Raw genomic sequence first — 12,051 nt, 5'->3', positions numbered from 1 at the left:
TAGATAAAAGGGTAAGAAATGTGAATTGGAGTCAGCAAGTTAATGGAACTTTTCTTTTAATGGAACTTTTCTTTTAACCTTTATTTAGTTAATGGAATTTTCTCCTTTTTTATTTATATTGAAGTAATAAAAATAATGAAAAAAATCACAACATCACAAGCATGACTGGAATTATTAATAAAAATTTCTGAAGTGGTAGAGGAGGAGACGTAGAATATAAGAGCAGCAGTTTGTCCTCCTCGTTCCTTTTGCAGCTGTAAAAATAACCAGTAAAATGTACAGAATGTTGTCAGCTTGAATAACTAACTTTCTTGGTATCCTCTTATACTTGCAGTATCATTTTAGGAAAATGTTCTGCTACTGAAGTATCTAAGAAGTATTTTGACATGACAGCAAGTACCTATTTAGAACAAAGTGCAGAAACTTTGTTTGTTTTTCAATACATACCAAGTCAAAATAAGTAAGTAAAACTCATGCTACAAACAGGCAAAATTTTAAGCTTCATGTGTTTTCTCTAGAGAGGGATTTAGGTTGGTGCCAATTTAAATGCAAGTGTTTGTACTTTTTCTATAGGTGCTATGTGCAAGAAAAAAGATTGCTGTTAGAAACCTGCAATTTAGAAACATGTAGTCTTTTCCTATCAGACAATTAGTAAATTTCCTGTTTCATGAAGAAATGTGGGAAAGGATGGTACCAGTTTCTCTTGATTTTGCATTTATAGCATTTTCAGAGAAATTACATGAGAAAAAGTGTCTGGAAAGAAGTTCCTGTATCATCAAATTTATTCTCCTGCATTCAGACAATCACATTTTTCACATACACTTGTCATCTTCAGAGTCTTAAGTCTGACCACAATACTCCTGACAAGTGCTTCAGACCTTAATGATTCTCATGAATAAAAATTACCTTACAATTTTCAAGGCACATTTAAGATACATGAAATGGTTAATAGTGCTTTTATTTCCTCCACTTGCATCCAATCCCTTGATGTGCTTTTAAAGAATGATCAACCATAGTCTCCTGTGGTGGATTTTCCTGTATCTGATACTCTTTGAACATTTGTACGTGGGAACTTGAACCGCTTGTGATTTTCCAACACAAAATCTTAGCAGTACAGTGAATAACAATGTTAGTATTGTATTTGCTGAGGAAATAGGCTGCAATATCTGATCTGCTGTAAGTTAGATATCAGCCTGAGATTGTTTGTAGTACTGCAGATGATCCAGGAAACAAAGCTTTTGTGTATAGAGATTTCCCTGGTCATGCACTTACTTGCTGCTGAGTACAATATGACTTATCTATTGAGTTCCAGTAGAAGTTTATGACCACGTACAAATTATTCACCATCCCAATTGTTTAATGACCTGATCAGAACATTTCCAGATAATGTGCATGAGTAATATGTACAAGGGCACTGCACTTAAGAGTGAGGATCTCTTCTTTTAAGAAAAACTTAAAATTACAGAAACTATTATGTCAATTGTCTGCCTATGTTTTACTCTTTGATTATCTGTCTGAAAACACTTTAATTAGAACTAGAGTTCTAGCTTCAGATTACTTCTAGAATATTCAGATCCTTACAGGGTGAGGCAGCGTGTCTGTGGCAAGCAGTATTTATGCTTGTGTTTAACATAAAGCATAGAAAGAATTCTGTGGGGCTTTCATAAAGCATATACCAAAGCGTATGCTCAGCATATGCCTTGCTATACTGGAGCTCAGCAAAGATCCCCTACCATTTTGGGGACTTCGTGTTGCATATTAATAAAACTGTGATCCATCAAACATTCTTTCACACAAACAATACATTTGCATATAAGCTTTCTACCTGCTTATATGCTCAGCAGAGAGACTTCTATCCGGGAAGTTTCAGGTCAGTGGTTTCTTTGTGCAAGTGTTGGCACAATCTAAACATGCAGGGTTTATCAAATTTTCATTGCATTCTCATTGCCGCAGTTTTCCTGCTAACAGTAAACATGGGAAATAATTTCTTTTAAATAGGGAGAGAAATAAAATAGTCAGCTTCACTGTACTTTCAGAATTAATGCTTCATGCTTTTTTTTACCCTCCATCACTGAATGTATGGGTTGGTATATGAAGATATTGACTTGTTGCAGAGTGGGAATGCTCTGCAGAGTCTTAATGGTGTGCATTACAAGAATATACTGCCCCATGCATAGGATCCTGCCTGGTAATAAATGTGTTTTTGTAGATCACCTGGAATGTTTAAACTGACTGAATAAACAATCCTTGTAGTAAAATCACCACTGATTTAGTTTCTTAAGTTTGCAGATACTTTCTCAAGTAGATTAGTCTCTCAAGTTCAAACTGTGAAACTGGCAAACAACATTAGTGAAAGTCTGACACTCCTTCTCAGGAAAGTTTCTTGTCCTCTCCAAATATCTGGGAACTTCTCTCTAAGAAAACGAAAATCTGTAATTTTCCAGCCAGACATACATATCTATCCTGCTGTTGATCCATCTACACTTTGTGTTCTAAATCAATTGCTCCTCTCACCAAAAGTTCTTGGAGTAGAATTCAAGACAAAGGATGGTAACTATAAAGAGCACATACTAGAATTAGATTTAAAATTAATATAAACACTCTATCAGAAAATTAGATTGTAAAACAGCTTTTTATAATATCTTTTGTTAAATGTCAAACAATAAATAACAGGTAACTTAGAATCACAGAACTGGTGAGGTTGAAAGGGACCACATTGGGTCACCTGGTCCAACCTTCCTACTCAGGCAAGGTCATCTGAGAAAACAATGCACAGAACTGTGTTTCAATAGTTCTCTGCCTTAATATGTGTAGGTGCTTGAAGATCCGATAAAGAATAGAATTAAACCCCTAACAGTAAAGTCATGCATCTTGATTCATGAATAAACTGAGGGTGGGGAGACCTTCCTTGACTTCTCACTAACCCTTTTTATAGCTCCATATGAATGTGGAACAGAAGGGGTGACAGAATGTTTTCCTTCAGCACCCCACACTTCAGAACTCACCAGGAACAGAAGTAATTACAAGTAGATATCAGGGTCTCTTGGAGAAAATAGAGCAGATGTCAATGAGATTCCCACAAGTCTTTTCAGTAATCTCTCGCAATGCAAAGAATTTCTGACCTGTTAATCATTGTAATATTATCAAGGATATGTATTTAGTGAAACTAAATGTAGCAATGGTAACTGCAGTTGTATGCAACTCTACAGACCCATTTTTGTGCATTAGCACAGGCATTAATTTCCTACTGCACTAGCTCTTCCAGATGAAGCTAAGTACAGAAGAATGCCATGAAGATTAATCCAGCATTTTCCTATGCAAAAGTTAGGCCTGCTACTGTGCTTAAAATTAGGGTTCTTTTACCTCAGCATCAAAGATCAGGTGTGAGCTGAGTGGAAGCTTTGCCCAGTCTAGGTGACTGATTTTGAAAAGTCCTGCATTGCAATGGTGCGTTGTGTTTGCACAATCCTTCAGATCTTTGTTCTGCCACAGCAGCAACTGGCTGAGAGCTGAGTGTCTCAGCTCATCATTGGGTGCACATTTTGGCACTATAGTGTCTGATGCTTCCAGTAGGATGTTCATCTCACCTCTGTCAGGAGCAAACCCATTCCCAAAGAACAGTTTTCAGGAGGAAATTAAGAAGGAACAGAAGGACGAAACAAAACCAGCCCTTTGCTCTCTGTTCCTCCCCCCACCACTTTCCTTCTTGGAGCAAGAATCTTAAAGACTGATTGAAACAATATTGAAAAAAATCATTTCAGGCATATGGCGTTTAATTTCATTGCATTCATTTGGCTTCTACCCCAGTATCATTAAGTATTTGAATGGTGCTTTAGCTCCTTAGAAGCAGAGAATTCAAAATTATTTTAGTATTAAATACAAGGCCTGCTGTTTGCTTGCGTGAGATTTGGATTGCCTTATTTACATGCATATCTTTTAGGTATGCAAGACCAAGCTGTTTTTCAGCAAAGTTAGATTAATGTGGAAGCATTAGTGATTTGTATGAGGTCCCTGTGAGTGTAGCAGCAATGTAGCCTAAACTGTTCAGATAGAAGCTGCTAGGAGTACAAAGCTGTCGTACTGAAACTGAGTTTTGTCTGTTAAAACTTGAGTAAGAGTTAAGCATGCCTTGGGTAAATATATCGAAGTCACCTGCTAGAAATCATTTTGGCTCTGCAATGTTCCAAGAGTCCTGTACTTGTTGGGTCTGAAAATAAATATCGTGTTTCATTTTGTGTCTTATATGTGGTACGGTCAGCGATTCAGTTCCAAGCTAAAAGAAGGCTTGGAAATGGTGTCTCCTGTAGCAGTCTGAAAATGCCGTGGGAATTCGAGGCTGTAAGAACATTCTGTAGCAGTTAAAGAAATGCAACATTTCAGTCAGAGACCATATATTTTTTAAAAAGCCTTAATTTTATAAGATCTTTTAAAATTTTGTAGTTTGGTAGTTTGCTGATACCTGCAACATAAAAATAATATTATAAAACTCCATTCACTGCCAATTGTTTATTTCCATAGTTCTCAAGAAGTTTAACATACATCTTTATTTTGTCACAAATCTGACTGAATAATAGCAGCAAAGATCAGATAGTTTTTGAAAAACAGCAATTTTTTCGAGCACTGGAATGTCTGGCCTTGTTATGAATACAAGGGAATATGGCAATATACATGTTACCTCAGAGGTACTTTTAATTCAGGGTTCCTGTTGAGTTGAACTGAAACTGGAATTCTGTTTCGATATTTCATTTACTTGTATTAATTAGTAACTTTAGACTTTTATCATAAAAATGATCCCTCATGCATACCTTCCAACGTACTTGAACAAAGCCAGGCAGTTTATATTGCTGGATTGTATTGGTCAGTGTATATGTAACAATGCACCTAAGACCTAGTATGCAGATGCCATTTTATCCTGAGATAAAGCTGTGACATAAACTGGCAGTAGGTGAAAAATAGCGTATGTTTTATCCCATTACATCAGTAGGTTAAAGTTGGCTGTTAATATAGCATGTTGTGAGTTTTCTGCAGTTGTAGTTTGACTTGTTGTGTTTTACTATTTGTTTGTTTGTAAGTACTGTATAGAGTTAGGATATCTAAATAGATTCAACCTCCCTGTGCGCTGTACATTATTTTGTTGTAAATTATTATCTTTTAAAAGCGGGTTGGTGTACAGTGATTCATACCTAGTGATTCCATTAGGAGTTTTGATAAGGATTCCTGTGAGTGCCAAGACACATGTCCTAATTCTGTGCATAGAAGTACATCAAGCAACATAAAGAATGGCAGTGTTGTCGGGGGAGACATATTACATCATTGGATGAAAACAACCACATCTGTTTATAAGTTGTTGAAAAAGACTTGGTAGCTTTGGCTACTTAGAAAATATTTGGAGAGACCTACTCTTTACATCTTTTAGTTTGTACAAAGGATTGACTAAACTTTATAAGCAGCTTTTAAAAATATTTCCACATTCCTGTATGGAAAATATTTTTAGTTTATAGTTTCAAGACCAGAAGTTAATCACTAGGTTTTTTTATCCTAGGGCAAATATTTACAAGAAAGCTACTGAACACTTGAAGATAGGGTGAGTTATAATGGAAGTGACAGCTCATCTTTAACTTTGGAAGGACAAGCAATACCAATTTAATTAAAGCAGTGTTAAAATAGGACTGCCATTTGTATCACAGTGATTCTCCACCCCTTCAAAAAGCCCTGCTGCCATTTTGTGCCACACATTCTTGTCCCGTGCAAATTAATAGATCGTTTTATTTTCCACAGGAAATCTGAAGACTTTTATAGCAAATCCTCCAGTGTCAAAATGAACACAGGTATGCTGCATCTGTGAGATTTTTTTTTTTGTGTTGTTTCGTGAGCAGAGAAGATCCTAAATTTACTAGAATTTTCATAAACAAATTGTACTTCAGTTGGTGTTGAACTCAAAATAAGCAAGATATTTTAATAGTATGCCTGCTTATGCGCATTTGTATCCCATATATAAAGTTTACATACATGTTTTTCTATGTATGGATATATATGGATACACAAAATAAAAGTGCATGTTTATCCTTTTGTGCTTAATTTAATAGTATCAGTTTTGTGCGTGTGTGTGTTTTGTGTGAAAATACATAGTATGAGGATATAACAGTGATGGAAAAGTGTTATTAAAGCATCACATTTTCCTAAGAAAATGCACATGCTTTAAAAATTCTTTATTTCCATTCTGCACTGTCACTAAATTAAGGAGCATATGAACACTGCCCTGTATTATAAGATGCACTTGCATATCAGCTGAGGATAATCTTGAGGATATGTTGTACTTACTGTGCTTTGTATTTTCTCTCAATTGCTGTAACAGATGTATTGACCAAATTAAGTGCTCTATAGAAGGTTATCTTCATGATCTATGATAGCGTACTAATATTTCCTCCTGAACATCTGAAGCCAGTAAGATAATGCTGCTCTTTGTGCTGGAAGAGGAAATAGGTCTCTTGAAAGCAGACTGCTGAAATCCTGACCTTACTCAGGTGTAAATTTTCAGTTGCAGTCAGCTCTTTTAGACTCCATAGGTGAACTGTCTGGTTTGCAGATTAACTGTGGTGCAAGGATAGACCTATCCATCCTTTCTAAAACAGTGGGTTTATCACTGACTGCAGTGCTTCACCATGACATGATATGTGGGACCTGGGGACCCAGGAGACCAGAACTGCCTTTGAAGTCTGAATTTCAGCAGAATGCTCTAAATCAAAGGGATTAACTTTTCCATGGTGTAGGTGCCATTACCTAGATCACTGTATATATCCAGCTTCATGACTTCCTGTTGTCTCAACCTGAAACTCAGTAGGATCCATTTTTTGAGCATATCTTTTAAGACAAAATATATTGGCTCACTTGAAGCCACTACATTTGTAAATAGAATAAGCAGGAGAAATTTTCTTTCTCATTTGAGTGTGTACTTTTGTTCCCCAAAGTTTTGGTCATTCTTAATTGTTTTTCAAATGCTAACCAGGGTGGTATATTTTTCATTTACAAAAATATTATTTATAATTTGTACCATCCTTTCTCATTTTCAGTGAAGATATCTTTCCTAACTATGTCAGTCTGCATAATTAAGGTAGTACTAAAATACGACTTGTTTCACAGAACTGTAATTTCAGACGTAACTTTGCTAATAATCGTACTAGAATTACATTGTGCATTGCTATCATATGAGTCAAAATCATATGATAGAGGTAATTTTATAGCTTCTATCTCAAAAAATGTGAATAAAGAGGTAAATTGCCAGTTTCTGCTACTGCAGCCCTGAAGTATGACTTTGTTCAATGTTGAAATAAGATTTTTGATGAAAGTTATGAATTCTCAAGAGAGAAGACTTAAGATTTAAATAATCTGCAGCTGAATCACTTCTCTTGGGAATTGGGAGTCTTCTGATCACACAGGAGCCTTAAAAAATGACCTTAAAACCTGAACACACCTGAAATCTTCTCCAGTTACTTAAAGATACCATGATTTTAGGTTGAACTTTAATGTACTCTGCACTTGGACAGTGAAAACAATTTTTTAATCTTGTATATGCTTGATATCAATGTGCATATTATCAACTGCACTGAAAGGAAGGGATTGACAGAAATGGTGGCATTTCTTATCAGTTCTATTGATGTAGATTGTTTCCTGACTGTAAAAAAAATTAAAAACCTGTGAGTAGGGTGTAAAAATGGATGTCTTGCACCTATCCCTGCACCTGTCTAAAGCACTACTTCATTAAGAAAGAGAGTGACTCAGGTGGAAGCTGTTCTGTGTGCTGTTCTGGTCTAGCTATTTCCTTTTTTTGTTTGTTTGTTTTGTTTTGTTTTGTTCTACACTACACTGTCTTTTGGACATCAGTGGTACAGCTTTGGTCTGGGGTTGCTGTTTTTCTTTATTTCACTGCTTTATAACAGAAATTTGTGCATGGTGCAATTGAAGGTTATCAGGTGCTATTGATTTGCTACTAGTTTGTTTTTTAAATATGCATTTCATTAACGAGTCCTGCAGATAAATGCGCTCTCTAGTTTGATGCCAGTAGCTGGTGGAGTGGCAAAGCTAATGTATAAACAGAGTTAAAAATTAAAAGTAAGTCTTCTGCTTAGACTGGGCTCCTCTAATCCAGTGTTCCCTGTGGCTGCAGACTTGGCAGTCTGTCTCAGCAAACCCTCCAGAAGATATTTTTGTCTACAGAGAAAATGTTTTGAAGAGCTTTGGTTTGCAATACTCTACCATATATGGGAGGGATTTTTTAGCATTTGATGTCAATTCTGTGCCACATGTTAGGAAGGAATATTCAGCAGCATAAGGCGATGAAACATTTTTGCAAAAGCAAAGAAACAGAGGCAAGCTATAGATGAGGTTTTTCAGAAGTATCAAGGGTACTTTGGCTTATGCTTCCTTTTGGAGTTCAAATGTTGTCATAATTTTAAAATAGTAGTCTCATAGAATGTGTATGTGCTTTTAAACCGACTAATCAACCATCAACAGAATAATATTTTAAGCTATATTTAGGGCGTTTCTTCAATAAGTCTTCAGGTATTTTACAGATTGATGAGCATCATTAACTTGGTTACTTGATTAACTAACTCACAGAAAACATGAGCTGCCCCTGAAACTCACGTCAGATTAAAACACAGGATAAATGCTCTTACTGTTTATTATACATATGTGCACACATAGCTCATGTCAGAGGAGAGGTAATTGCATTGAAGAATAATAAATGGATAGAAGTTAATAGTTAAAACAGATTCTTAGTGTCCATCTAACTATTTTGGCTGAATTTCACACAGATCATTCTTGATAAATGCATCTAGTTTAAAAGTTATTAAACAAGTTAGCTGTTTGCATTAGATGAAGCACATAAAGAACAGCCAAGAGTGAAAAGTACGCAGTTCTGGAAGACTGCAAATATTATCTGCTTGTTAAATTATTAACGGAAGTCATTACATGGACTGTTCTCTTACATTTTGTCTGGGAGGCAAGAACAGAATTTCTTGGGTACATGCAGAGTTCCTGAACAGATTGTTAAGCCTCGTTTAGATCACTGAAGTAAATTAAGCAGGTTTGAGTTCCAGACATTCTTCAAAAAAAAATTTACTTTTTAGCAGCATGAAATAACCAAGTAATAGGTTTACCTGTCGGTGTAGACTACATGGTAGAAACTCATCAGCACATCCTAAAAGGAATTCAGAGAAAGAGCGGAAGGAGAGGAAGCCCAGGTAATAGCCTGCCCTGCCAGGATGCTCTCAAGCCCATCATAGGAGCCATAGGAGCCATCAAAGGTCTATTTCTCTACACACCTATCTATTTATCTATCTATCTATCTATCTATCTATCTATCTATCTATCTATCTATCTATCTATCTATCTATCTATCCATCCATCCATCTATCTATCTATCTATCTATCTATCTATCTATCTATCTATCTATCTATCTATCTATCTATCTATCTCCGTAAGCCTGGAAGAGCACAGGGTTGCAAGGGCAGGCAAGAACACAGATTAAGGAGATCCAAGGAACAAAGGGTCTCCCTTGTCCAGGGTCCTCCCAGGGCAGTCACAGGTAAGCCAGGCATGGAATGAATGACAGACTCGATATTTTAGCCCAGTTGCTGAAAGGATTTGCTCTGCCCATGTGTGCCATTCTCCCTAGTGGACTTCAGCCAGAGAGGGCAGGGTGGTGAGGTTGTGGTGCTGTGTTAGCGTGTTTGGAGCTGTGTCCAGCCATGTATGGATGTGATGTGTACATCTGTCTGCTGGGAATACATTTCCAGTCTCCCTCCTGGTTGGACCTGGGGGCATAGAGAGGCAGCAGCCTTGTCTGTCTTAGATGGTTGGACCCAGCACTACATATTTGCCTCAAATAGTCAGAATGCAAATAAGGAGTAAGAAGCCCTGGTCTAAAGACTTCTAAACTTGAATTCACTGTGTAGACAAAAGAAAACATGATACTGTTCACAAGTACAGTGAATAGAATAATAATCAGCAAATCTAATGTTTGGATGCCATTTTTCTTTTATTTAATAAGCTTTAAGAGCTTATTAAAGATTTCTTGCCCCTGGCTGCTCTCTCTCACCTCTTCACGCAAGGTCTCCATCTTTTCATCTTTGTCCCCTTTGTTTATGCCACTGCTTTTACTGACTCTCTGAAGCAGTCTTTTTAAGAAACACACCCTTTGTTCCTAAATGAAATGGTGGTGTTTTGAATTGTCTCCATCTAGCTTTGGGGCAGGACCCTGCCAGTAGACTATTGTCAAACACAGATAGAGCTCACTTAGGGTGATGCTGTCTCTAGTGGGAGCAGCTCTTGGGGCTGTGAATTTAGGGGAAAGGGTTAAATGTGGAAACAGTTAAGAGAGGGAGAGAAAAAGAAGCTGCAATTGCATTTTATGCAGCTGTTTTGATTGTGAGCTATTGTCTGACTTCATATTCCAACACTACTTTCAGAGCTTACCTGATTTGTGTCTCCTTTGCCTCAATGCTAAAGCAATTCCTAGTGAGACAGGACTCCTTCCTGAACAATTTTTCAGTCAAAGGAATTGTGAGTGTGTCTATACATATTTGCGCACATATTTTTTATATATGCAATCCTTTTGTATAGATTGTTTCATAAAACCTCTTTTGTTCCTTAAGTAACAGCTGTGCAGTATTAATTGCTTATGTTTGCAAGTGAAATGAGCAGAGGATCATTACTTCAGTCTCCCTTACAATTTCTTAATACTCCACACTCCACTTAATGGGAGCCTGGCCTGAACAAAGATGAGAGAATGGAATCCATCATGCATCAATATGAGCTTATGCATACACACATTCCTATTCTACTAGAAATTTTGCACAACTTAATATCATATAAGTGTGAAGTTATGTCTTAACTAAATGCTAATTAGATCTCATTATTTTGTACAGATACTGATAAATAATGTAGGGTGCAGACTTGTGAATATATATGAATTATATATATAGGAGTAAATATTATATGTAGCCAGTTACAATCTGTTTTATTTCTCTTGTATGAAGTGAAAACACTTTGCTGGATTATGAGTCCACAAAGTATAAAACTCTGACTCAGTTGAGTTGCATTAAAAATTAAATTGAAGCATAATTTCCTGAAGTTAAATTAATTAGATGTTTGTAGTTAGTTTCTCGTTGTCTTCACTTTCTCTATCATGAAATTCAGGAAGGTAGCTCTTGAAAAACTACAAATAAATTGCCACTTTGCTTGAATAAGAGCTGTGGCAGTATAACAAATTCTTTTGCCTGTTAACTTACATTAAATGTAGTATGCTTTCGAAGTCTGCCAGTACTCAGATTAGAACAGAACCTGAGTATCAACAAATCATCAAATCTCACTGGAATTACCTCTGATGTATGTTGATGGGGGGGGAAAGGGAATACAAGAATGGAAAATGTAATTTTAATTACCATTTCTGTTCCATATTTATGTAAGCAAACTAAAACATGCAGATTTGATAGCCATTGCCTTTGTTTCACGTCTACAATGCCAATAATTAATGGCAGGTAATGTATTGCTTTCAAATGCTGCTGGTGGAAATAATTTTGCCTTTTGCCTTGAGCCTTGGAATTGGCAATGAGTCTTTGATACCACTTACTTCCATGGCAGTGGCAGTGATGTTTGCCAATGTTAACAACTACTTAATGCATATCCTGCAGAGCCTGTGGCCAGGGGAGTATTGGAAATATTGAAATAGCAGGAGAATATGGGAACAAGCAAAGAAATACCAGGAGCTCACTTCTTGTGCAGACCTCAGTTAAAGATGACTCTGTGGATCAAATTACTCTATTACAGCAAATACTTTCTGCAAATAGGTTGCAGGTCTTCATTAAGACCTTGATTTTATAAAACTCCCTGTCATAGGTTACAGAAATAAAAAAGGCATTTATCATACTTGTAGTTCTTGACTTTATTGAAGCACTAAATGAAATTTCAGTAGTATCAAATATTAAAATTAAAATAATTATTTTAGTGAAGAGCAGAAAAATATTCTAGTTAAATATATTTATTAACTT

The 12,051-nt window shown here is 36.3% G+C and overlaps 1 protein-coding gene across 23 annotated transcripts in view; it reads left to right on the top strand.

Annotated features, from left to right (window-relative positions):
- The window catches only part of SORBS2 (sorbin and SH3 domain containing 2), a 154,553-nt gene that overhangs the window by 64,848 nt on the left and 77,654 nt on the right, over nt 1–12,051 (top strand). For all 23 annotated transcript variants that reach the window (XM_042779295.1, XM_042779298.1, XM_042779304.1 and 20 more), the window contains one exon: nt 5,779–5,828. In XM_042779295.1, coding sequence (XP_042635229.1) covers nt 5,819–5,828 — 10 coding nt within the window. In that variant the 5' untranslated portion in view covers nt 5,779–5,818. The remainder of the gene's footprint in view (nt 1–5,778; nt 5,829–12,051) is intronic.

The sequence above is a fragment of the Catharus ustulatus genome, chromosome 5 (genome assembly GCF_009819885.2).
Source record: "Catharus ustulatus isolate bCatUst1 chromosome 5, bCatUst1.pri.v2, whole genome shotgun sequence".
Lineage (NCBI taxonomy): Eukaryota > Metazoa > Chordata > Aves > Passeriformes > Turdidae > Catharus > Catharus ustulatus.
This window is presented reverse-complemented; position numbering and strand designations above follow the sequence as displayed.